Here is a 23,428-nt window from a genome sequence, read left to right as displayed (position 1 = left end):
CTTTTTCTTTCTATCTTTTCTTCCTTTTTTTTTTCTATCGTTCACACAAACAAACATGACTCTTGTTGCATTTTCTAATGGAACAGGTTTTTTGTTTAACTTTATATTATTATAAATATTTAAACGTCTTTTAGTTTTAGTATTTTTGTTTTAGGCAATTTGTCCATTTAATTTTCTTGCTATTTGTTTTTTGTTTTTAAGCTTGACTCAGTTTGCATGCGAATGTGTGTGAGAGAGAGTTAATAAGAAACAGAGAGAGAGAGAGAGAGAGAGTGCACGAAAAGAGACAAACGTGTGAATGAGTGAATGAGCAAGTGTAACTGTCGCAAGCTGTCCCTTTTTTCTACAGTTAACTTGTGATTTTTATAGTCTTTTTTTTTAAATAATGAAAAAATTCGAAATTTATATGAAAAACACTTATGAATTTTATTATTGTGCAACTTGAGATGATTTAAAATTATTTAATTAAAAAAAAAACACACAACTTGTGATTTGGGATGGAAGGGATTTTCAGGATGAGTGTATGTGTGTGTTAGTGTGAGTGTGTATTTACCGTAAGTCAACTACATACAAATGTCAGCTATAGGATAAGAAATGTATTTTTTTTCTTTTTATTTGATACTGTTAGTAATTGTAGTTTGTTTCTTTTTTCCTTCATTATTCTATCAAAGGGAAGGATATTCAAAATTTAAAATAACTTAGAACAAAAAATCAATGCACTATGCAAAATTATTGAATAGCTGACATAGTTGTTGTTGTTGTTGTTTTTGCTGTTCATTTTATATTATTGTTAATGCTGTTATTGTTACTGTTATTGGTTGTTGTTGTTGTTATTATTATTGTTGCTGGGCTTCTGGAACTTGCCTAACGCTTGTTATTTGTTGGCTTAAAATTGCAAGACAACATCTCCTCCTTGGCCAATTTGGTGCGATATTCGGTCATCATATCACGACATTGTATGGCGATATCCAAAAGCGTTGAGAACATTGTCTCGCCCCTCTTACAATACGCATCCTGATCATAATCAACATAGTTCGTTAGATCATATAGGGCCTTCGATTCGGCTAGGAAACTCTCCAGAGTGGCATTAACACTACGATGATAATCAACGACCATCTCCTCAGTCTGCTGCAGATCATCAATCGCCTGATGTTGCACAATCAGCTCTTCCGACATATCGTGTTCCTGCAAGCAGTCGAAAAAACAATAATTTGATCAATTCTTTTTATCTTAAATATCAAAATCGTATATTATAAGTTTACTTAACATTTATTTTGATATATACTATATGATAATATTCTAGAGACCCAAAGCATCTGCTTGCGACTGAATTCGACTTTCATTCAGCACATTTCGTTATATACATTTTATGGTTTTTATTTATTCAGGTAGTAAAAAAAAGTGCGTTCACTTAATATAATTTATCCAGAATTTAGAACATCATTTGGACCAAATAGCAATAAAAATACACCCATTGAATTTATTTCTGTAGATGAGTGTATGTATACGAGGATATCAACGTCGTTTTGGATTGACAGGATTTCGAATTCCAACACACAGGTTTTCATTTGGTTTGTCTTGAATCTAGCGATAGAAAGGACAGTTTACAAATTGCAATCGAATACAGTACGAGGTGCAAAAATAGTAATAATTATAAGGACAGCTAAGTGAAATCTAGTCGAAACTATACCGACATGGTGGATAGAGCTCACTTGCAGAATTTGGCTGCCCATCCCTGGTTTAAAGAATTGTTCAACTCTACAGGGTATTTAGAAAAAGCACCTAGTTATTGTTCCGTTGCCTGTGTAAAGGGTGTAAAGAGAGAGATAGACACTAAACCTACGTAAATTAAGTTTTCCCCGACACTTGTCTTTTGGCGGATGACTGTCAGGTTTTTGTAATTTTGGAATATGATAAAGGGTAACGGTATTTTTGCGATCCATACGCCATTTCCAAAACTTCTCATCGTCCTTAAGGTCAGCAAATTGAAGTGGCGGTGGCAACAATGTCTCCAACAAATTGGCATCACATTTGGGTAAATATTTGTTTGCTATTTCCGTTTCCTTCATTTTCCGCGCTATAATCGCATTCCGATAACGTTCAGCGGCAGTTAACATCTGCTGAAAATCATGTGGAACACAACGTTTGCTCCCAATGTCATCATTATCAATAGCTACATAGAAAAGTCTTTTGGTATTGTACGACTTTTTGGCTTTGGTAAGCACAGGTAAAACATTTGAGGGCAATAGTTTTTTAATCAGTTGTTCACTTGTCGCCTTGCAATCATTTTTATAGTTGGTTGTGGTGCTCGGAATGCTTTTCTTTTCGCTTGATTTATAGCTCTGAATGGTCAAAAGTCTAGGCTTCAACTTTGGCTTATTTGCAGCAACAACTTTTGTTAATTTTGTTTGTACAATATATGAGATGGCTATAACGCGGCAACTAAATGGTGGCTTGTGTACTTTTGCTTCAGTTCTTAGCATTTCTTTGGTTACATTTGTTTCAGAGCCTTTTAGCTTTAGTTTAGACGTTGTCTGTTCTACTACCACTTTAGATAACTTTGTTGTTGACGCAGTCTTCTTATAGTTGTTGATGTTATTTGCCTTCATTTGTGCCTCGCTTAACACACGATTCATTTTCTTAGACATTACTAAATATATACTATCTATTACTAAATAAGAATTCTTAAATTGTTAAATTCATAAATATAAATATGATTAACTGATGTAATGCTAACGCTTGCTTGATTATTAATATATAAATTGAAAAAAAATGTACAAAGAAGTGCTGTCAACATTAAGATTCCATGGCCAACTAAGTGTATTTATAATGTTATAATTAAATACTTACGCTCAGCGAACTAAGCATGGCTAAATCCATGTGGGCGGCATTTCCATTCTTGCTATTGTTGTTATTATTGTTATGGCCGCGCTGCAGCGATTGATGGTGATGATGATGATGATGCTGAGTAGATTGATGTGTGGACATGCCAACGCCTTGTTCATCCAATTGTTGCTCCTCCTCGTCATCATCCATTATCTCAATGGGATCGGCATCGCCATGGCCAATTTCGGCAATATCCTTAACGACCAGCTCCTTGACACGATCCGCATAGCGTAGCGTATTTAATGTATGCTCGCAACTGCTTAATCCCGGCGATATCATGGCAATCATACAGGTCTTGCTCTTCTCACCAATGAATGAGTCACGCAACACTTGCGTCAACTTGGACACACGGAATGGCAAATGCGCCGACTGTTTGCCCAAGGCACGAATGCACTCCTTTAATGCCAGCAGAGATTTATTGATCTCAGCACCTTCCATGCGTGTTTGTCTGTCCGCCGATGAGGTGTCCACACCACGCTCATTGCCCGCCAAATCAATGAACGAGAATTTGCCATGGATTTTACTGCTGCCCATTGGACGTAAGACAATTTGGAATACGGCATGTGAGCGTGATGAATTCGAATTAGCCGATGTTTGACCAGACGTTCGAGCTGCATTGCCATGCTGTATAAGTTTCAGCACTTCCTCAACGCTGTCCACCACCTTCTCGGTGAGGCCAACAACTTGCACCTGTTGCTTGCCATCCTCGAGGACGCGCAGCTTTTGCTTATCGGCCAGCAAATCAAAGACCTACAAATCAAAAATTCATAATTATTAATCATAATTTTATACAAATGTTAATACACTTTACACTCACCTTACCGCTGTAGATCTCAAAGAAACTGGCCGAGACGACCAGGTTAAGGGATCGATATCGCTGACCATTCAATGTGACAAACACATCCTTGGCAGCCATGGCATAAATACCATTTTTACAGTCCTGCACCTTGCCGTTGAACTCACCGCCCATGGTATGTGTCTTACCAGATCCCGTCTGGCCATAAGCAAAGCATGTCGCCATGCCGCCCTCAAAGATGGTCTTCACCAGCGGCTTTGCTGTGTATCTGTGTGTATATAAATAGATTGACTATTTAGTTATAGTTGCAAGTATTAGCTACAAAAAAAAATAGCAACGTATTAATGCGCTTTCTATTCTAATTATATTCTTATCTTATATTCTTCAAATGATATAATAAAGTTCATTTTCTAAAATAAACATGTGGGCGGTTACAGTCGAGCATGTTCGACAGTAGGATACCCTGAGCCAACTTCAAAACATGTTCTAACAGTTTGGTTAAGATATCTAAGAAAAAATAAAAACTTTTTCATACTAAAAGGTGATTTTTGACCGATCGGTCTTATGACAGCTATATGATATAGTCGCCCGATTTGAACGAACTTCGGCCAGGATGGACAAAACCAAGTTAAATGCAAGTTCTATTAGTTTGGTTAAGATATCTCAAAAAACAAAAAAGTTTTTCATACTACTTATGGTCTCTGAGATCGACGCGCTCAAACAGACGGACAGACGGACAGACAGACAGACAGACGGACATAGCTCAATCGACTCGGCTGTTGATCCTGATCATGAATATATATACTTTGGTGGGTCTGCCACGCCCCCTTCTGCCTGTTACATACATTTTGCCAAACTCATTATTATACCCTTTTTGCCATTTTCAATGGGCTCAGGTTATAAAAAATGTGTGTCTATTTGGTTGATCAGCTGTGTATCTTATTCATAGAAAGAGGGCTTGTTATAGTTAAGTTTTTAAAAAGAAGGTAAACAAACATTTATGTTATATTTAAAAACAAGACAGATGCAAAAATAAAACAAAACCCCGGAGTAGATAAAAGTTTGAGAAATCAAAGAAATACATACAAGAAGTTGTTACAATCAATTTTAAGAAAGGTAAACAATTGACTTGAATCACAATCGTTTCTTGCGTATATTGATTAACGTCATTTATTGCCAATTTCTTGAATGCATTAAGTTGATTGCGGTTTGTGGCTATAATTAAATAAAGAACACACACACGCACACACACTCATCACGATGAGTGTGCTTATCAGTGTAAAGATTAGGTTTCACCGTTTCTTAAGTACGTGGCGCAGCAGTTTTTATGCCATTGACTCATGTGCGAAACCGGAAGGAAAAAGATTAAAAAGAAACACATTTGTGTATTTCTATATAGGCCAAACAAGTGCGGCAAGAGGCGAAAACCTGAAAGCTTGTTATTAAACCCAAAAAAAAAAAAGAAAACAAAAAAAGCAGAAGCAGAATTTGCTTGAATTCCCAGCCAAGAATATAATGTAAGACAAATGCTAAGAAACGACGGTTATTTTTGAAAATACTCTGCAGTACAAAAGGTAAAAGGCAATAGCGAGCCAAAACAAAATGAAGACAACTAATAAAGTGGCAAAAAAAAATGTAAAAAAGAAAAAATATAAATAAACAAAATTTTGTTTTAGAGAGTTCGATGAAAATTCAAAGCTGGACTCTGAAAGTTCATTGAGGCGAACACAGAAACCAAACCAAACGAGCCGAAACACACAAAACAAGCAGAGAAACAGACAAACGGACAGATGGACGGACAGAGAGACAGACGGACGGAACAACTTTTGTGTTTAGTCATACAACGAAACTTGGCTATTTCGGGAGCGAACGCTTTGAGTTTGCCAGCCTCTAAGCATGTGTGTGTGTGTGTGTGTGTTGTTTAAGTGTGTGTAGTGTGTGTTGTTTATGTGTGTGTGTGTGAGTCAGTTGCTGTTGCTATTGAGCGCAACTTGTGCGCATTTTATATGTCGCCAACGCAACAACGACAACAAACTACATCAACAACAACAACAGCATCCAAGTAGACTAAAAACAATAACAAACAGCTGTTTCATTGGGCGCTGGTCACGTGACAAGGACAGCTTAAGGATACAATCACAAGTTAACATAAATTTAATGACTGAAACAAAGATCGTGTTAGTCAAGAAAACCAAACATTAAGCCACAAAACAAATTGACAAAAGTTCTCATTAAAAACTCTCTAAAAACATTTAGAACTTCAGCTGCTTTCATTTAATAAGAAAGTAAATTAAAAATAACATTAAATACAGAATCATTTATTATGAGTTTTTCATTCAAATCTATTAAAAATAGAAATACGATTTTTTTTTGTTGCTTTCACACTTTTTAAGTGTTTCTAATAGTATACGGTTGTCAACATTTAAATGTTCACTGTATTTAAACCCAACTGTATATAGCTTCTATATATTATATTCTTAATAAAGTCAAATCTATAGCTGTTGTATATCTGACTTATTCCAAAGCATCTTTCAAATTTAACATAATCATTCAGAAAAGTTATTTAACTAATCATGACAATAGATCTTTAATTATTTTTGCTTTAAATGAAACGAGAAATCTGTCACCGAAATCGAAACCAACCGAAAATCTCCCAAAACTTCATAAAGGTCTTATCAAGATAAATTTGAAATTCTTCATGTTACAATAGATCTTAAATTTGTTCATCTTAAGATAAGCAAACTCTACACTGTACAATCTACACTATTTTACTATACTTTTATGAACTAACTATATGAAAAAAGGTCTGACTACATTTAACTGAATACTTCAAGTTTCCTTACTATAAACTAGAAATGATCACAACACTTTAATTAAAGTTAATCACAATTAATGAATTCAACCTCTAAGAAGCACATAAAATTGTAATATAAAAAAAGATTAATGGTCATCTTTAAACTATTTATATGCAGTTTATCAGATATATCTGTTGGATCTACTCACTTGTATACCATTGCATTGTCGCATGTATCGTTGAATGCATAATCGAAGCGAAATTTGTGATTCTCGAGAAATTTGGTTAGATCGACTTTGGCGCGTGGTTCATGCACCATAAGGACATCCTTGCGAGGCACGGATATGACATCAATCTCTTTGCGATTCAACTCCTTGCGGCTAAGTGGACGCTTGCGTACACAAACGGTAATTTGATGATCATCCACCGCCTGACCATCGAGAAGTGGAACAAATTCGAGAGTATTCTGATATTCGCGTATCATTTGCGCTGTCTCCCAATTGGGATTGCCGGGATCCTGATTCATCAGCGCCACCTTCTCCTCCTTCATTTCAGCTTGACGTGCGCGACGCTTTTCGCGATTCTCCTTTAAGCGTTCCACCTCCTTGAGAGCATGAGAACGACGTGCTCCGGCTGCGGCGGCGGGAATTGTTGAATTATTTGAATTGTTTGTGATGGATGAATTGACACCGCCACCGGCACCGGCGCCGCCAGCACCTCCAACACCACCACCACCGCCACCAGCTCGATCATTGTGGACATTGTTGCTAATGCTGGCGGATGCGATGCGAGTCTGTGCATTGCTATTGGGTTGACTGAGATACCGTTGTCGCAACATGCCAGTAGCTGCTGTGGCACCACCACCGGCCTGGTGGGTGTTGTTCGCCGTGGACATGTTGCCATAGCTTTGACTTTGGCCCAGATGTGTCGGTCCCGTAGTGTTGCTCGATTCGGTGATTTTGTTGAGCTGGTTACCGGTCATGGTCAAGCGTGCGGTTAAACTGCCTAAACCACTACTAACATTACTACTTACTCCAACACTACCACCACCACCACCTCCAGCACCACCGCCACCTCCACCACCAGATCCAATTGTCGATTGTGTGGGATTTCGTGATAGATTCATTGGTGCTGTTGCCTGTTTTTTTGGTTCGGGCGCTGTATGCTGTATTTCAACAGCATCAGGCAGCGATAGCTCCGGATTGAGTGATAGTATGGCCTCCAGTTCGACCTCTTTGCCTTTGGTCTCGCCACGCTCATACCATTCAACGGTGATGCATCGTGCCGATGGATTCAGTTTAGATACAACCGCTCCATGGACACGGCCATCGGTGCGTTTGATCTTAACGCTTTGACCAATGTTAATCATTTCCATGATTCAAATGATGAGATGATCCTCCCCACTTGTATCCTTTTTCTTCTCAGTGTATTTCTTTATTTGCCTACTGTATGTGTGAATGTATAGATGTGTGTGTGTGTGTGTGTGTGTGTGTGAGTGCGCGTGTATATATATGTGTGTGTGGTGTAGTTTATTGCCTTCCTTGAAATGGCCAACTGCTTGGTTACATGCGTCGATTTCTGTAATGGAATATATGTATATAAAATTAATATAAACAAATAAATACAATTGTATATATCACACATGTGGGTGGGTGTATGTGTGTGTGTGTGTTCTCACAAATTATCAAGCTAAACAGTTGCAGTGTCCCGCTAGTGGCCGCTTATTACTCACATCACAAACTCTTGTTGGTTTCCAACAACAACAACAACACAAATAACAACAAATATATATATGTATGTATGTAAGCGAGACAACAACACATAAAAATGGCTGCGCTCACTGCTGACTGCTGCTGCCGCTGCTTGTTACTGTCACTGTTTCTCTTACTGCTACTGCTGTTGCTGCTGCTAAGGAATGACGATGACGACGACGACGCCGACTGCTGTGCTTTGGCTTTGGCTTCTTCTATGTCGAGGTCGCAAATTCACGGCGTCTCTCACAGCTCTTTTTTGTATGCGAGCGTGTGCGAGTGCGTTTGTGTGCGTTTGTGTGTGTCTGTGAGTGTATGGAATTCACACAAATTTCAAATGCTTAACCGTCACTTATTCGTTTGTTATCGATAACACAATTATTAAACAAATGCATTCATGTATATACATATATATATATACATACTTATGAGTACATGAATGTTAATAAAAAAAAACCGCCAGCAACGACGCGCCGCTAAGCATTGGCCAATTGTGATTTGTGCGCCGTTTTTCTTCTTTTTCTTTTTTTACATGCATCGGCTACGGCGTTGTGCAACACTATTCGCATATGCGGCACATAGCGACAGTCAAACAAGCACACACACACACACGTACTACTGCACACATTTATGCATGTTTCTATGCATGTGCATATGCATATAAGGCATGTGTTAGTACCAAAAAAAAAAAAAACACAAAAAACAGCAGTTAATCAATGCCAGCGAGCTTACGTTGTTAATTACATACACATAAACGTATGTGCAAACGTATGTTCGTTACGCTGTTGTATCGGCCACAGCAGCAGCTTTACGTCATGCAGTGACCGACGGCTGCGGCTCCCACATAGAAAACACACACATACACACATACAAAGCTGCACGCAGGCGAAGTTATTGGCATATTGGCATCGGAGGCATCAGGGCTTTCATGTACTACAGACTACACAGACACGCACTCTCTCATCTCTCTTATACGCGGAAGTGTAATTGAAATTTTGCAACTTTTGAAAGCAAAACTTTTTGCCGTCGTTGGTTGCAGCCAACGCAGCTTGTAATTTACGCTCACCTCGACACAGTCATTTATTTGAACACACGCGATGTTAACCCTGTAACTATTAAATAGCACAAATCCATAAAATTACTAAAAGGTTCCTTTTATATTTTTGGAATAGATCACAACTAGATATCACAAGAGTGTGTTCGAAATAAAAATTATAAAGCGACCAGATGTCAACAACAGAGTTTTAGTTCACAGTTTGCTTCGCCCAGTGTTGTCAACTTTTTAGAGGAAAAAAATAGCTGTTTCTGACTGGATAGCATTCGAAACATAGTTGAAATAGCAAAGCAAAATAGCTAAAACACCAGCCAACTTTTTCAATTTATCTAATATATTTATTAAAAATCCATTTATTTTGTGTAATTCTAAATAATAAATTCCTCTGAAAGTTGGCTGCATGAAAATAATACTTTGCATTACGTTATTCAATTTGCGCTTAGCTGTAGAAAAAATATTAATAAGAATAATATTTAAATATACATTTTAAGCAAGCAGATTTCCGGCTAATAGAACTTTTCAAATTTGTCTACCGATTGCAGATCGATCATCGAATTTTTAAAAATGTCCAGAACTAGCTATAAAATAGCTTAGTTGGCAACAGTGTCTTGGCCATTCTTTCTTCTGCGTCTTGATCTGCGTTTTACAGCACTGACCAATGACTTTGTTATCCGTTAAAATTAAACGTATTTAAAAATGCGCATGCATAAGTGGCTGATTTATTAACGCATTAATTTTGCAATTCCCAAGCAAAATCTGTATAAATCGATTTTTTAATAACTTTCATTTAGACCACAACTCTTCAAATTTACAACAGCTGCTTGAAACCGGCCTCGGCAAATTATTGCCAAAAAAAAATACTGAAAAATTTAAACTGCGCGAGTTTGCAGATAAGTGAGGAGCAAATTGCAATTTAGAAGTAACGTCGTTAAATTTTATATCTAAAATATACCAGAACATCTCGTAATGCAAATTTCAAAATGCAATAACTGCAATAAATAAAAATTATGATGAATATGTAAAATTAGAAATTAAGGAAAACATTTTAATGAAGGGTTTAAAGTTCGTCACCCCAAAAGGAGAGAAGTTACAAATTTAGTTCTAAAAAAAAATCAAAAAATCAATCTAACAAAAGTTACCATTTTTGGCATTAATCCCTAAATGGTACGTGCTGCCAGATCGGCAAGTGTTGCAGGGTGGCAGCCTTTGGGCCAAAACGGTGCTTTCACACAAGTGCTGCCAAGTTTGTAGGGGGAACAATAGCTCTTTCTGACTTGAAAGCATCTAAATTTGTTTTTGTGGGCACTTTTTCGCAGTCCTACCATAAAAATACATAGCAAAACTGAGCTGAAAATATATATAAAATAGCCATATTTCCAGCTAACAGTAATTTTGAAATTTTTCTAGCGAACAAACTCTGAAAATAGTCAGAACTAGCTATAAAATAGCTAAGCTGGCAACAGTGCACTGTGTACGTGTTTGTTTGTTTGTGGTGGTTGGTTGCAAATAGATTTGTTTGTGCGTAGAAAGCGTAAATTATTGCAACGAAAAACGCAAAAATCAAGAAAGGAAGAACATAAGCAGCTTGCAAACACAAAACACAAATTGGTAAGTGAACACAATCGGCCAATCAGTGTCATAATATATGTAAATGATAAATATACAGCACTAGCAATAAATAGCAGCAGGCAGAATGGACATCATGGACATACAAGCTGTCGAATCGAAGCTAAGTGACGTCACAGTGACACCAATACCACGCTCGCAAGTACAAAACTTCTACAACTACCAACAGCAGCGAGAACAGCGCGAGCAGCAGCCCCAAATCCAAATATCCGCAATACATCATTCACGAACTGGCGCCGGTGGCAGCAGCAACAACAGCTCCAATAGCAACAACAATAATATGGGCGCCACCGATTACGCGAGCAGCAGCAGCAACAGCGGCAGCAGCAAACGGGATCGTAACAGTGCCCAGAGCAGTGCAGCTGCGACGGCAGCGGCAGCAGCAGCGGTTGCTGCCCTGCAGTATTCGCCACAATTTCTACAAGCACAGTTGGCACTGCTGCAGCAACAATCAAACACCACTGCCACACCGTCAGCATCTTCAGCAGCAGCGGCAGCAGCAGCAGCAGCGGCAGCAGCAGCAGCAGCGGCTGCGTTATCGTTGGCCAACATTGCAGCTGCCTCGAATGGTCGCAACATGACAACGTCTGGCAGTTCGGGCGGCAACACTGGCAATGGCAACAACAGCGTCAACATCAGCAGCAGCAGCAACAGCAACATGAACGTTAACAATCTTGGCTTGAATCTCACACAATCACAGCTCAAGTACCCGCCTCCATCAACATCGCCGGCCGTTGTGACCACACAGACATCGGCGAACATAACAACGCCCCTGACCTCCACTGCCAATCTGCCGACGGTGGGCAGCCTATCCGGCGGCAATGGCTTGAGTAAGTACGCCCAGCTGCTTGCAGTCATCGAAGAAATGGGTCGTGATATACGGCCAACATACACGGGATCGCGTAGCTCCACGGAGCGCCTCAAGAGGGGAATTGTCCATGCACGCATCCTGGTGCGTGAGTGCCTCATGGAAACGGAGCGTGCGGCGCGCCAATGAGAGGAGGAATGCGGCACGCCGCATTTAACAACGCCGGATTAAGCACTACACTATACTGCATAAGCTTGGCATTACTAGGCATGGGCATGGTGAAAAATTTAGCATTTAAGTGGGTCCAGATTCTCCAAATCCGAAAACAGTGTTTCCAATTATTTTGCTTATCTAATTTTGTGGCTTTTTATTTTTTTTTATTTGCTTGCTTCCATCTAGAATTTATGTAGATCTAAGTTGAAAGATGTCAAAAAAAATTCATATATTCCGTTAAACACATTTTCAGTCAAAGATATATGTTAAACTTTTTCCAAAAACGAAATGTATACACTTACTGCCCATTTGCAATCAAAGATCTAAGTGAAACAAATTCAAAAAATTTTCTTTTTTTTCTATCAAAGATCTAAAGACAATTTTATTTGTTTAGCCCATTTTCATACAAAGATCTAAGTTAAAAAAGTTTAAAAGAGTAAAGATATCCTGTTCAGCTCATTTACAATCGACAACTGTCAATCAAAGTTCAACTCAAAAATTTCGTTTGCCTTTTTTCAATCAAAGATCTAAGCTCTAAGAACTCTACAAAAGTTATAAAAGTTTAAAACCATTCAGTTTACATATTTAACTATGCTTATTTTCGCTATGCCTACTTAAGTAACGAGTAAATGTAACAAGTGTCGAAATATTTAATTAGTCACTTTACGTTATCGTTCACTTTTACTTAATACGCCGTCATTTTATTATTTAAGCTCATACTTTTAATATAAAATATTACATAAATGTCATAATTAAACAATAGTAAAATTGTATGAATATGTTTTGTTTTTGTTAGTTTCTTTTGTTTCCTTTAAATAAAAAATATATATATATGGATATTTATATATATATATTCTACAAAACAGGCAAATTGTGCCGCCGGACCATAGTTAAAAATGTTTAGACTAGCTCAGGTTATACAAGTTATATGTATATTGTATACGAGTATGTATGTATGTATACAAAAATATGAAGTGAAAGCGAGATAGCTTCAACTTTTACACACAACAAAAATATACATGCATATATAATTATATATATATATATATATATATATTTGAATTTATGTAGAACTCTATATATATATATATAAGTATAGGTCTAAGTTTGCACCTGCTAAATGACGCTTATACGCGTTTATTTCAATGTGTGTGTGTGTGTCTGTATTGATGTTGTACAGCTTTAAGTAGCATACTGCTCCCAATTACTCAATATGTATACTAAAGCTCTTTATATGTATATAGAGTTATATACCTAGATCATTGTGTACAACTAATCACAACACTGGACAAGTTCAGTTCAGTTACGTGAAGTGTATAGAAATCTTAAAAGTTATTTTAGAGAACTATACAAACATATGAAAAAATATATATATTCAAAACGTCTGGCTAATACATAAAACGAGAGGCATACCTAAATATATATACATATACATATATATTTTAGTTATATGTCTAAGTTCAAACATGTATGTATACCAAACCAAAATCGAATAAAGAGATATATTGGTTTTATTTATGATACTTGTATATCTACTTTCGTTTATGAACAATCGAGGCGAGGACAACATTCTGGAAAGGGCTTGCTTACATCACCTTTCAACTTTCTACAGGGCAGCGCACGAACAACCGAAGGACAGCTGTCAATGGATTTTAATTGAATTACAATATTTTTGAAATGATATTCTATAATTTAAATTAATTACCTTAAAGTTGAAGATAGCACGGGACTGTGACACGTAAACAGCGCACATTCATCCTGCAAATGAAGATTTTCACCTGCCATGAACTTTTGACCCTTATACTCGCAGTCAACTGAAAGAATTTCATTATATCTAATTATTCAAGATCGCGTTATCGAAACCTTAAAATACATACAGCCCAGCACAAGCATCAGGTGAGCACCCAGAACCAGAGTACAGAGCACAAATGTCACCGGCAGCATTGTAACTCTACTAATGATCTTTCAGCCAGACAATCTGTGTTTAACTGAGCTCTTCTTCTCAAAGTCAATCCAATTTATGAGAGCCTTATTACAGATAACCTTTTCATAGCAGAAACTATAACAAATTTATTAGACACCACTCAGCTAAGTTTTCTACTATTAGCATTATTATTTTCAATTCCAATACAGATTATAATCAACCAAAAAAGTATATTGACTATATTAGTTTTTGTTAGACGTATAGGTTATCATATCATCTTGCTATTCTGAAAATTTCATTGCCATCGCATCCGAGTATTAATAAAAACAAAAAGTTATACAAGTACGTAGTAGCTGTGGGGTAGGGTGTCTGTTAGTGCATCAGTAACAGTTATATAGACATATTTTAACGAAAATATTTTAGATTTTTACAACTATTTACAACTTTTATCTGATAGTTATTTAGGATTTATATATCTTTAGTACAAAGGAAACTGTCGTACGTTTAAAATTGTGGAATTTATCCATTTTGTAGAATTTATCCATTTTTCAGAACTCTTTATTCGAAATTAAAATTGTTCTGTGCATGAAATGTTTTTATATAAAATTAAAATTCGCTAAGCTTAAAAACACATTGGAAAAGGATATTATCTACTTCAGTATTTTAGATAGTTTATTTAAGTAAATCGTAACGAATATGCATTTTTAACAATTTCCTGCATATTTTCAAACAGTATAAGGAATATCGAAACTCAATTTGGGCAAACAAGTTGGGCACAGCAATCCGGATAGGGTAGTGTATAGTTGTAGGGTGTAAATTGACAATCATTCCGCAACTGCATGCGATCACAGCTACAAATCGGGGGAAAATATTATATATGTATATAGATTGTATAATTGTATAGTTAAATGGTAGAGTACTTACTGCTTGATCATGAGCACATAATCCTCCCGACAATAGACTTTGGCGCAGAAGTATGACTCATTTACCGGAAAGACGGTATCGTTCAACGGTACGGCAAGTTGCAGTTCATCATAGTAACAATGATCGGGTAACGCTAATTGCATTTAAATATAAAATTGTTACTTTCATTTTTAAATGTTTCTTAATATTATTTTTGCAAATAAAAATTAAATGTTTGTTCCGGCTGTCTATGGTTTAACAATAAATAAATAAATAAGAATCTGAATTCAATATAAGTTTGTCTTCAAATCGTCTAACATATAGACTTACTGGGATGTTTGGTATTCCCACGATATTGTAAACTGAAACCAACTGAATGAGGTATCAGCATTGAGCAGGGAATAATCAACAAAGCTAACAAAATATCCAGGTTCCACAGTCGCATCGTGAGTTCCGTCTGAGTAACTCAGTCAAAATGCTTCAACTTATATGGCAACGATTCTCACAATTATCAGCTCTTGAAATTCTCCGATTTTTTAAAGTCTCTCAACAGTATATTCCGTATATTTTTAGGAGCATCTTGGGTACTCTTAAGTATTTGATTTGATTTTTTTACTGTGGGTATAAGTTCACACATCTTATCACTTGTGGGCCATTAGCCATTAACTTTTGAATTCGTAGTGCTCTAGGCATTATCAATATTGTTATTATCAGACTTCCTATTCATATGCCTACTTAAATTCATTTTCTACAGAGCATAGAATTTTCGGTTACATTAAATTATTATGTAAATTAACGCGACAAACAAACTCTCACGATACCAAAATATATAATAAGTATTTTTTTTTATTATAATCATAGTGCCGAAAGCACAAGCTGGAGAAAAATAACGACTGTTACAGTCATACATCATTTAAAGATTCATCTTACGAGGGCTTCCTTGACATCCGAGTATTTCAACAACAGTTTGTTGACCTGTAACTTTATTCTATTTATAATATTTTTTTTCGGAAATTTTAAAAACCCTTTTTTCAGTAGAATTTAAAAGGTTAAAAAATGTGGTTATTGTGTTTTGTTTTTCAAGTTTTAGCAAATATTTATGCGTTTATTAAAACAAAGTATATTTAAATTGTTTTTAAAATTCCAAGAACAGTTAATTAAAGCAAACTGGAGTATTTGCATTTGTTAATCTCAGTCAAGTAACTTGAAGTTCAAAAAACATTTCAGTTGTTTTAAAGTCGTATAGAATTGTAGCAATGCAACCTTGCCACAGTTTCCTAAACCAGGTCAGCAGTGATGCACTTTTATTTTACGCTTATATATATATTAAATTTCATGAATGTATTTGTAGTGGTTAAAAAAATACATGTAGAGAAATTTTCAAGAAAACTTTAAGCTTAAAGTAACATAAATTAAATTGTTTTATTGCTAGTAATAAATAAGGAAATCAACTTCCAAAGTTTTTTTTTTTTTTTGCACATTGATTATATTTTGAATTTTCTCGGCATCACTGATCACGAGTTCGCGACGCCTCGCGGCAATGGACTCTCGCTTTCATGGGCCTAAGGGGCCAAGGAGGGGGGTTAAAGGGGGCGATTGTTGGTGGTGGATTGTTTAATGGTTTAATTAATTCAAACTAGAGCTAAAGCAGACACTATAACGGAGGCATTCGTTTAAAGTCATCGTCAAACAAAAGTCTCGACGCACATGCCCCATATTCAGCAACAGATACAGATATCAGCGAGTATCTTGTAGATACAAATACCCAGATACACAAAGAGAGAGAGAGAGAGAGAGAGAGAGAAAGAGAGAGCGAGCGTATAAGCTTAATAATGTTTATTATTAATTTTATATAAAAGCAACAACAATTAATTGCAATTGTTTCAGTCGCACGTTCGACGCTCAAGCAAAAAGTTCAGATTTTGGAAAATATAATCACCATTATGATAATACCCATAAGAACTGGAGTCGGTTATGGATTCGGTGTACCAATGTTGCTAGTAGTGGGTCTCCTTTTTACAGGAGTCGCTGCTGATTTAGCTTATCGGGCCAATGCCATCCATCCAGGTGAGAGGATATCACAGAAGCTAAATTTACAATTAAGTTACCTAATTTAATTGCCTGAGTAGAATATCCCGGACAGTGTTACTTTGAGGAACTAAAGCAGCCTATACCCAAGCATCAGTCATATAAACCCATCAATCGGGAGGGACACTGCCAGTCCATATATTGTCGACCCGACTTTGTCCTAGAGATCGGCTAGTAAGTTTTGATATTGTAGCTCTTGTAAGCATTCCAATCAAATTCCAACTCAAATGCATTCAATATTTCCAGCTGCGGTCGACACAATCTCATTCCTACTAAGAACTGTAAGATCTATTCGGATATGCGTCGCACTTTTCCCCACTGCTGCCCGAAACTCCTGTGCCAGGAGTCAGATACCAATAATATCTAGAAATAATTTTATACCTTACCTCAAAATTGTAATACTGTTTCCTATATGTTATGCATTATTCTCTTAAAAATAATAATCATCTTCAATGCGTGAAAATGACGAGTATTTTATTTACAAGTTCTTTTCACATCTTTATTATAACAGCTGTATCTGAAGTGTCTAAAAAGTCGGGACAAAACAATAGCTTTACTTACCTTTCAATGTGCAACAATGCTGCAGCTGGACTTTTATGTTATCCAGGGAATTAAGATTTAGCTATATATATAGATATAATTTAATTATAGCATACACTCGTAACTGTGTTTATTTCTATACAATGAATAAATAAAAATGTACACCAGTTCTTTACAAGGTGTAAGATATGCCTCTTTTGCTTGAGCAGGTGGACTTGCTAATTTAAATTTTCGCCCGAGTGCTTGTGCGCCTCTCTGGCGCCACTTACCAAAACATAACACTGAGAGCAGCAGCTGGTATTCCATACAACCTACCGACATCCCTTTCCACACTGGGGAGTGCAGATTCCGTCAAAATGAAACATTTCTAGATTTATTTTAAGTTGTTTCACAAAGAGTTGGAAACTAATTTTGCCCACTTGGGCTGAAATTGCTATAATAACTAAAAGTTGTTTCATAACCAAAATAATTATTTAATTTCCACTTTAACCCCTTCGAAATAAATCCGTAGCATAAGAAATTATTGTAAGACTTTGACAAAGAATATGAAATACTGAATACTGCTAACTGTATAAATATAAAATTAAAATATGTATGAATGTAAAACTTATTTACTATGTTAATGATGCTGAATAATTCTATATTATGTACAACTTTCATATAAATATCTTGCATACTTTTCATGTGAGAATCGAAAGATTTATTCTTTTTTGTGTTAAATGCTTACTGAATGTGCTCAACTTTAAAAGCGCTTTCTGAACAATCATGCATTTTTTCTATTATATTCTATATTTTGTAATATCCTATTATATCGCAAAAGCAATATTTATTTAATTGATACTCTCCGAATGAAATATAGAGTATCAGAATAGAGCAATCTGGTGAAATCAGACGCTGAGAATAAACAATTCTCTTCTACATGAGTCTGCCCATCTATACATAACTCTGCATTAACATTTTGTTATGTAACACTATCCATTGAAAACTGATCTAAACTGTAATCAGTTACTTTAAGATTTGGCGTATTGACAATAACAGTTTTTTAACACATGAATGCACTTTTCGAGGGTTTTTAGAGCTTGATACTATACTGGATAATAGCGAGGACAAATTGATGAGCTTTGATGCAATTAATTTAATCCCAACTTGTTGAAGGGAAAGACCACAGACGTAGAACAGTTAGGGGTTGCTAAATACACATATTCCGACAATTATACAATTAAAATGCAAATTGTGGGCATACAGACTACATAGCTAAACCGATCGGACCTATAAGAATCACGTATGCTCTACGTAAAAAATATTATTCATAGCGAATGTCAAGTGTGTGGCGCATGTTCCTAAGTCGTGATGATCTGATCACAAGTTTGAATTAGAAATTCAGATTTGCGCATCACAAAGTGGATAGATACTTGGGTATATATAGCAAACAGGTTCAGTTGACGACTTTCAGTCGACAGTCTGCAGTCTACAGTCTACAATCTACAATCAACGTTTTACAGAACTCCTAGAAGATGTTGAACGTGTCGACATTGTTGGGGGCAACAATTGCTCTGACGATGCTGCTGCTGATGATGTCCAAATCCTGTGAGAGCGGTATGTATAATTAAGACCATTTAAAAACTAAGGATTCCTGGAATTTATTAGCTCGTACACAGTCAGCGAACCAGTTTGCACATATCGCAATTCCGAAGATGAGACCATATTTCTCAAGTATTTGCCGCTGCTGAGGAAGGGACAGGATTATGTGGATTTTGGCAAGGAAGGCAAATGCCTGAAACGCGCCATCTGCACCGACACTTTCAAGACCACTGTGGAAGAGTAAGTGATCCAAAAATGATGATCCATTCATGTAGATATCTCAACTTTATCCCTATTTAATCCAGCTGTGCCCAGCATAAAGTCACATGCTTGAACAAGCAACGTTTTACGGGCGTCTTTCCCGCCTGCTGTGTCAAATGCCCCTAATGTGGAAAGGATGTGACACATATATGGGTATTCATACATATTATAACAAAAGTTTATAAAAATGATTTTCTTAACTCTCTTACTCGTAATGAATAACAATTTTCTTCGTATTCCACATTCATATTCATGTTTTTTTTTTTAGTTCTTAATGTTTTTTCTCTTTTTTTTATTATTTGTCTTAGCTATTTATTGTGTTTTATCCATTTAAATCGCCATAATTGTTTTGTTTCTTTTGTTGTTGTTACTTTCCTTAGAGCTTTTCTCTTAATTTCACTTACTTTAAGACATTTTCTCTGGTAATGTGTGTTGTTGATTTTGTTGTTGTTCTTACTATCATTTTCAAATGTATGTATTATTAAAATTGTTGAACGCCTGACAACAAAATATAGGATTAAAGCAAAAAAAAAAAAAACAAAAAATTAATTACGTTTACATAATAGTTAAATAATAATGTGGGCCACAGTGTTGCAAGATGAAGATGTTGTGTAGTGTAGGGGGTGTGTGAGTGTTCTGTGTGTGTGCTCATCTTCTTCTTCGTCTTGAATATAGTTGAATTTCAATGCATAAATTGTTTCTTGTTCACCCTGTGTTTTGTTTATTTCAGTTATGTATTTGCTTCTTTTAGTGTTTTCTTTTCATTTTGTATTTGTTTTTATTTATTTTGTTTGTTTGTTTGTTGTTGTTGTTGTTGTTAACTAATGCTTATAGATCCTCATCCTCATCGGGCAAAGCGGTCGCCTGCGCCTCCTGCAAATCGCGCTCAATTTGAATCTGCCAGTCTTTGTCCATTTTGACCTCTGGTGGCAGCAGCGCCGGCATTGCCACAAACTCTAAATTGGGATCGCCAACCAGTTTGCGGGCCAGCCAAAGGAATGGTTTCTCGAAATTGTAATTCGATTTAGCGGAGATATCGTAGTACTAGAAATATAATGAAAAAACATAACTGCATTAATAACAATTTCAAATACATTCAATTACATCTCAAGGCATGTAAAAAGCATCAACATTGAGTATCTCATAAAGATAACTTGAGCTGCTTCCCTTAAATCTTCAATCTATCCTTATTTTATTTTTAGATCTAGCAATCTTAAAAATGTTTAGGTCTTTTTAATTAAAGAAATACACTACAACAACAATATTGTAATATATAATATACAGATATATTTCTATTTATTTCTACCTATTTTCTTTACCTTCCATTTCTTCAAATCCAACTATTTGCCCCGGAAATACGTTATTCCCCATTATTCTTTTATTTCCCCATATGCCTGTCTCAGCTTTACTTCTCTCTCTCTCTCTCTGACTCTCTCTTTCCATTTGTTTATCTTTGTCTAATTCAATGTTGATGCTATACTTTTGCACGCATTTTTTCGTTAAATTATAAATATATATAAATAAAAAGTAAGCAACTCACCTGCAAGTTTTTCTTTCGGTGAAACACAATGCTTTTGGCCTTGACCTTTCGATCCTTGATGTCGACTTTGTTGCCACAGAGAACAATGGGTATATTCTCACAGACACGGACCAGATCTCTGTGCCAGTTGGGCACATTCTTGTACGTGACACGCGATGTGACATCGAACATGATGACGGCACATTGTCCCTGAATGTAATAGCCATCGCGTAGTCCGCCAAATTTCTCTTGGCCAGCTGTGTCCCAGACATTGAAACGGATGGCGCCGCGATTGGTGTGAAAGATCAACGGATGCACCTCAACGCCGAGTGTGGCAACATATTTCTTCTCAAATTCGCCGGTCATATGGCGTTTAACGAATGTTGTTTTACCGGTGCCACCATCGCCGACCAGCACGCACTTGAACGTTGGCATATCCTGTCCCTCCTGAGTCATGATTGATTATTTATTCTTCTTCTTGGATTTCGAATAAAAATAATCTATACACAAGTCACCAAATCACGTTATTTCCTTCCGATGCTGTTGCTGCAAGTATGTTTATCGATTAGTTTTCGTTTATTTAGCTTTATATATATTTTATTTGAAAAACTATTGTAGTGTTGTGGTGTTGTGTGAGCGGCGAGCGCAATGCGAATGCGAATAGCGAAGGGCAGAAACGGCTAAAGGTAAAGGTTGAACTAAAGAATAAGCAAAGGTGGCTGCAAAGCGCGCCAAAGGACAACAGCTGTTGTCATCTCTAGACACTCTCTCTCACTCACTCCTCTCTCTGTCACACTCAGAGTGAAGACAAGAGTAAAGCGAAATGCAAGAGACCCTAACAAAATTGCAGCTGCTGTGTATATGTGTGCTTATATGTTTATGTGTGCAGGTAGCATGCGACGATGCCGTGAGAGAGGAAACAGACACATTCCTTTGGCTGCTGTTGTTGTTGTTGTCGTCATCTTTATGTAAGCATAATAGTAGAATGATACTTTCAACTAAATAACACATTTTAGTTATCGACACTTGCAATTCTACAGCATAAACAAAAGTTTTAACACAAAGTCAGCAAACGATATACCCTGTAATTTTAAACTTTTACACCTACATATGTACATATAATACATTTTTAAAAGAAGCCCGCCAAATCGTAATTTGCCAATATTTAAAAGTGTCATTCCATCACAGAATGTTTGAGAATCTTTTTGCCCAAATTATTGAAATGCGTTAATGCTGCTGAATCAGCAGCAAAACACACACACGCAAAACGACAAACAACCCTGGCAGTGCGAGCGAGCAAGCAAACCACCGAAAAGACAGAGAGAGCGAGAGAGAGAGAGAACAAGCGGCTGCTGTTGCTGCAGCAGCGGCAGAAGACGCATTTAAAGCGCGCCAAAATGTAAGCCAGGCAAACAAAGAATATAATGGGCCAAGTGCAGTTGCAGTAGTATTTCGCACGAATTGCAGAATACAAATGCAACAGTTGTATTAATAAAACACAATCAAATAACAAATGCTAACGCATAGACACACTCACACACACACACACAGAAACATTGCGATTTATATGTATGCATGTATATGTACACATGCCCCGACGCCAATACACGCGCCGCTGTCTGAAACATGACGCAAATTTTTTTTTCTTTTTCAACTGCATGTTCATGTTTAACCTCACAAAATTTGTCGAGTGCCCGTTTATGGGCAAAGTTTTTCGGCCATTCCACAAATGTAAACGGCGCAAAATATTGAATGTGGCTTAAGATTGAATGTAAGTGCCTAGGTCAGAAGTAACCATGTTGACATGGCCCCAAATAATCGCCAATGGCAGACAACACGCGGCAGCGGCAGCGAAACCACGTCGTGCGACGCCGGCCTTAGACCGCACAGTGGGCACAATAATAACGCTGGCAAATCAAGTTGCAAGTTGTTGCTGTTGAATATATTGGTAATAAATACACAATTTATATAGTTTAATTGAGTGGAAATTCGCACATTTTAACCAACAGCAGATTTACTAGACGTAGACCACCCACCGATGACCGAATAGCGACGCCGTCGTCGTCATCATCGCGATTTCTAGACGTTTATTTTGCAAATCTTGACAACCTTGTTGATGTTAGCAGAGCGTACAGTAATTTCATTTTACTTACATGCTGGCTTTGTTTTCGTTTCAACAATTAGCGAGATCACACTGGCTAAACGTTTCTTTCAACAGCACGGACACAGAAATGACCACTGTACTGGGTTCTCTTGGTTTTTCTACTGGTAATATAATTCGCAGTGTGGCCAATGTACACAGCTCAAGCGTCGGAGCTGCCACCCGGCCCAAAAGGTTGGTCCCGGTAAAAATTTCCGATCTGGCTCAATTTTTTTGCACTTAAAAAAATTCGTACATTTCTGAATTTTTGTATCTTTTCCAAAAAAAAAAAAAAATATACATATCAAAATCTAAAGATCTTATAATTTTTAAGCTAGCATTTTACCCTGGAATTTTTGATTAAATGGAATTAAATTAAGTTACACAACATTTACCCCCGAGGAGTGGGGAACTTCCAACCTTGATAAATATTTATTTTATCTAATTTGTATCAAATTTAATAAATTATTGCTAAATGAACTTAAAATAAATTTATATTAGAATTGCGCGCCGGCCATTTTTAGAGCCGGATCCAGACTTGTAT

At 36.6% G+C, this 23,428-nt stretch overlaps 7 protein-coding genes across 14 annotated transcripts; 3 read left to right on the top strand and 4 right to left on the bottom strand.

Moving 5' to 3' along the window:
* Nucleotides 1-187: 187 nt before the first annotated feature.
* On the bottom strand, nucleotides 188-22,094 carry LOC117794261 (kinesin-like protein Klp10A). 6 transcript variants are annotated; one of them, XM_034634847.1, is made up of 6 exons: nucleotides 9,294-9,486; nucleotides 7,510-8,054; nucleotides 6,686-7,443; nucleotides 3,704-3,950; nucleotides 2,851-3,636; nucleotides 188-1,185 (listed from the first exon to the last, which is right to left on the bottom strand). In XM_034634847.1, the coding sequence occupies exons 2-6, from the start codon at nucleotides 7,849-7,851 to the stop codon at nucleotides 865-867; spliced, it is 2,454 nt and encodes an 817-aa protein (XP_034490738.1). In that variant the 5' UTR covers nucleotides 7,852-8,054; nucleotides 9,294-9,486; the 3' UTR covers nucleotides 188-864. The 6 variants fall into 6 exon arrangements, with proteins under 6 accessions (XP_034490738.1, XP_034490740.1, XP_034490741.1 ...); XM_034634849.1 differs by having other exon boundaries at nucleotides 6,686-7,193; nucleotides 7,521-8,054; nucleotides 9,294-9,485; XM_034634850.1 differs by lacking the exons at nucleotides 7,510-8,054; nucleotides 9,294-9,486 and adding an exon at nucleotides 22,088-22,094 and having other exon boundaries at nucleotides 6,686-7,322.
* On the top strand, nucleotides 10,749-13,442 carry LOC117794265 (trithorax group protein osa). Of its 3 annotated transcripts, none has more exons than XM_034634855.1 (2): nucleotides 10,749-10,889; nucleotides 10,967-13,442. In XM_034634855.1, the coding sequence occupies exon 2, from the start codon at nucleotides 10,975-10,977 to the stop codon at nucleotides 11,902-11,904; it is 930 nt and encodes a 309-aa protein (XP_034490746.1). In that variant the 5' UTR covers nucleotides 10,749-10,889; nucleotides 10,967-10,974; the 3' UTR covers nucleotides 11,905-13,442. The 3 variants fall into 3 exon arrangements, with proteins under 3 accessions (XP_034490746.1, XP_034490745.1, XP_034490744.1); XM_034634854.1 differs by having other exon boundaries at nucleotides 10,964-13,442; XM_034634853.1 differs by having other exon boundaries at nucleotides 10,948-13,442.
* Nucleotides 13,422-13,919, bottom strand: LOC117794271 (venom peptide HsVx1). The gene is made up of 3 exons (XM_034634862.1): nucleotides 13,806-13,919; nucleotides 13,634-13,742; nucleotides 13,422-13,567 (listed from the first exon to the last, which is right to left on the bottom strand). Exons 1-3 carry the CDS (start codon nucleotides 13,870-13,872, stop codon nucleotides 13,471-13,473), a joined length of 273 nt encoding a protein of 90 aa, XP_034490753.1. The 5' UTR covers nucleotides 13,873-13,919; the 3' UTR covers nucleotides 13,422-13,470.
* On the bottom strand, nucleotides 14,489-15,240 carry LOC117794268. Its single transcript, XM_034634859.1, has 3 exons — nucleotides 15,086-15,240; nucleotides 14,777-14,909; nucleotides 14,489-14,703 (listed from the first exon to the last, which is right to left on the bottom strand). Exons 1-3 carry the CDS (start codon nucleotides 15,198-15,200, stop codon nucleotides 14,604-14,606), a joined length of 348 nt encoding a protein of 115 aa, XP_034490750.1. The 5' UTR covers nucleotides 15,201-15,240; the 3' UTR covers nucleotides 14,489-14,603.
* On the top strand, nucleotides 16,680-17,306 carry LOC117794267. The gene is made up of 3 exons (XM_034634858.1): nucleotides 16,680-16,822; nucleotides 16,885-17,017; nucleotides 17,090-17,306. The coding sequence occupies exons 1-3, from the start codon at nucleotides 16,699-16,701 to the stop codon at nucleotides 17,208-17,210; spliced, it is 378 nt and encodes a 125-aa protein (XP_034490749.1). The 5' UTR covers nucleotides 16,680-16,698; the 3' UTR covers nucleotides 17,211-17,306.
* LOC117794269 lies at nucleotides 18,828-19,468 on the top strand. The gene is made up of 3 exons (XM_034634860.1): nucleotides 18,828-18,979; nucleotides 19,042-19,204; nucleotides 19,270-19,468. Exons 1-3 carry the CDS (start codon nucleotides 18,898-18,900, stop codon nucleotides 19,349-19,351), a joined length of 327 nt encoding a protein of 108 aa, XP_034490751.1. The 5' UTR covers nucleotides 18,828-18,897; the 3' UTR covers nucleotides 19,352-19,468.
* LOC117794266 (GTP-binding nuclear protein Ran) lies at nucleotides 19,774-23,050 on the bottom strand. The gene is made up of 3 exons (XM_034634856.1): nucleotides 22,898-23,050; nucleotides 20,766-21,290; nucleotides 19,774-20,269 (listed from the first exon to the last, which is right to left on the bottom strand). Exons 2-3 carry the CDS (start codon nucleotides 21,198-21,200, stop codon nucleotides 20,054-20,056), a joined length of 651 nt encoding a protein of 216 aa, XP_034490747.1. The 5' UTR covers nucleotides 21,201-21,290; nucleotides 22,898-23,050; the 3' UTR covers nucleotides 19,774-20,053.
* Between the last annotated feature and the right edge of the window lie 378 nt (nucleotides 23,051-23,428).

The sequence above is a fragment of the Drosophila innubila genome, chromosome X (genome assembly GCF_004354385.1).
Source record: "Drosophila innubila isolate TH190305 chromosome X, UK_Dinn_1.0, whole genome shotgun sequence".
NCBI lineage: Eukaryota > Metazoa > Arthropoda > Insecta > Diptera > Drosophilidae > Drosophila > Drosophila innubila.
Note: the sequence above shows the minus strand (reverse complement) of the source record. Positions and strands in the feature narration are given on the sequence as shown.

Excerpts from the sequence above, each read along its gene's own strand:
- LOC117794261 (XM_034634845.1), bottom strand. The coding sequence starts at position 7,851 with ATGGAAATGATTAACATTGGTCAAAGCGTTAAGATCAAACGCACCGAT. Across the intron at positions 3,637-3,703 it reads TTGAGATCTACAGCGGTAAG|GTCTTTGATTTGCTGGCCGA; the intron begins GTGAGTGTAAAG and ends TTTGATTTGTAG. Across the intron at positions 1,186-2,850 it reads CCATGCTTAGTTCGCTGAGC|GAACACGATATGTCGGAAGA; the intron begins GTAAGTATTTAA and ends GACTGCTTGCAG.
- LOC117794265 (XM_034634855.1), top strand. The coding sequence starts at position 10,975 with ATGGACATCATGGACATACAAGCTGTCGAATCGAAGCTAAGTGACGTC.
- LOC117794271 (XM_034634862.1), bottom strand. The coding sequence starts at position 13,872 with ATGCTGCCGGTGACATTTGTGCTCTGTACTCTGGTTCTGGGTGCTCAC. Across the intron at positions 13,743-13,805 it reads CCTGATGCTTGTGCTGGGCT|TTGACTGCGAGTATAAGGGT; the intron begins GTATGTATTTTA and ends AAATTCTTTCAG. Across the intron at positions 13,568-13,633 it reads GTGCTATCTTCAACTTTAAG|CTGTCCTTCGGTTGTTCGTG; the intron begins GTAATTAATTTA and ends ATCCATTGACAG.
- LOC117794268 (XM_034634859.1), bottom strand. The coding sequence starts at position 15,200 with ATGCGACTGTGGAACCTGGATATTTTGTTAGCTTTGTTGATTATTCCC. Across the intron at positions 14,910-15,085 it reads TGGGAATACCAAACATCCCA|CGTTACCCGATCATTGTTAC; the intron begins GTAAGTCTATAT and ends AAATGCAATTAG. Across the intron at positions 14,704-14,776 it reads TATGTGCTCATGATCAAGCA|CTGTGATCGCATGCAGTTGC; the intron begins GTAAGTACTCTA and ends CCCGATTTGTAG.
- LOC117794267 (XM_034634858.1), top strand. The coding sequence starts at position 16,699 with ATGATAATACCCATAAGAACTGGAGTCGGTTATGGATTCGGTGTACCA. Across the intron at positions 16,823-16,884 it reads GGCCAATGCCATCCATCCAG|AATATCCCGGACAGTGTTAC; the intron begins GTGAGAGGATAT and ends TTGCCTGAGTAG. Across the intron at positions 17,018-17,089 it reads TTTGTCCTAGAGATCGGCTA|CTGCGGTCGACACAATCTCA; the intron begins GTAAGTTTTGAT and ends CAATATTTCCAG.
- LOC117794269 (XM_034634860.1), top strand. The coding sequence starts at position 18,898 with ATGTTGAACGTGTCGACATTGTTGGGGGCAACAATTGCTCTGACGATG. Across the intron at positions 18,980-19,041 it reads GTCCAAATCCTGTGAGAGCG|TCAGCGAACCAGTTTGCACA; the intron begins GTATGTATAATT and ends GCTCGTACACAG. Across the intron at positions 19,205-19,269 it reads TTCAAGACCACTGTGGAAGA|CTGTGCCCAGCATAAAGTCA; the intron begins GTAAGTGATCCA and ends TATTTAATCCAG.
- LOC117794266 (XM_034634856.1), bottom strand. The coding sequence starts at position 21,200 with ATGACTCAGGAGGGACAGGATATGCCAACGTTCAAGTGCGTGCTGGTC. Across the intron at positions 20,270-20,765 it reads ACCGAAAGAAAAACTTGCAG|TACTACGATATCTCCGCTAA; the intron begins GTGAGTTGCTTA and ends TTATATTTCTAG.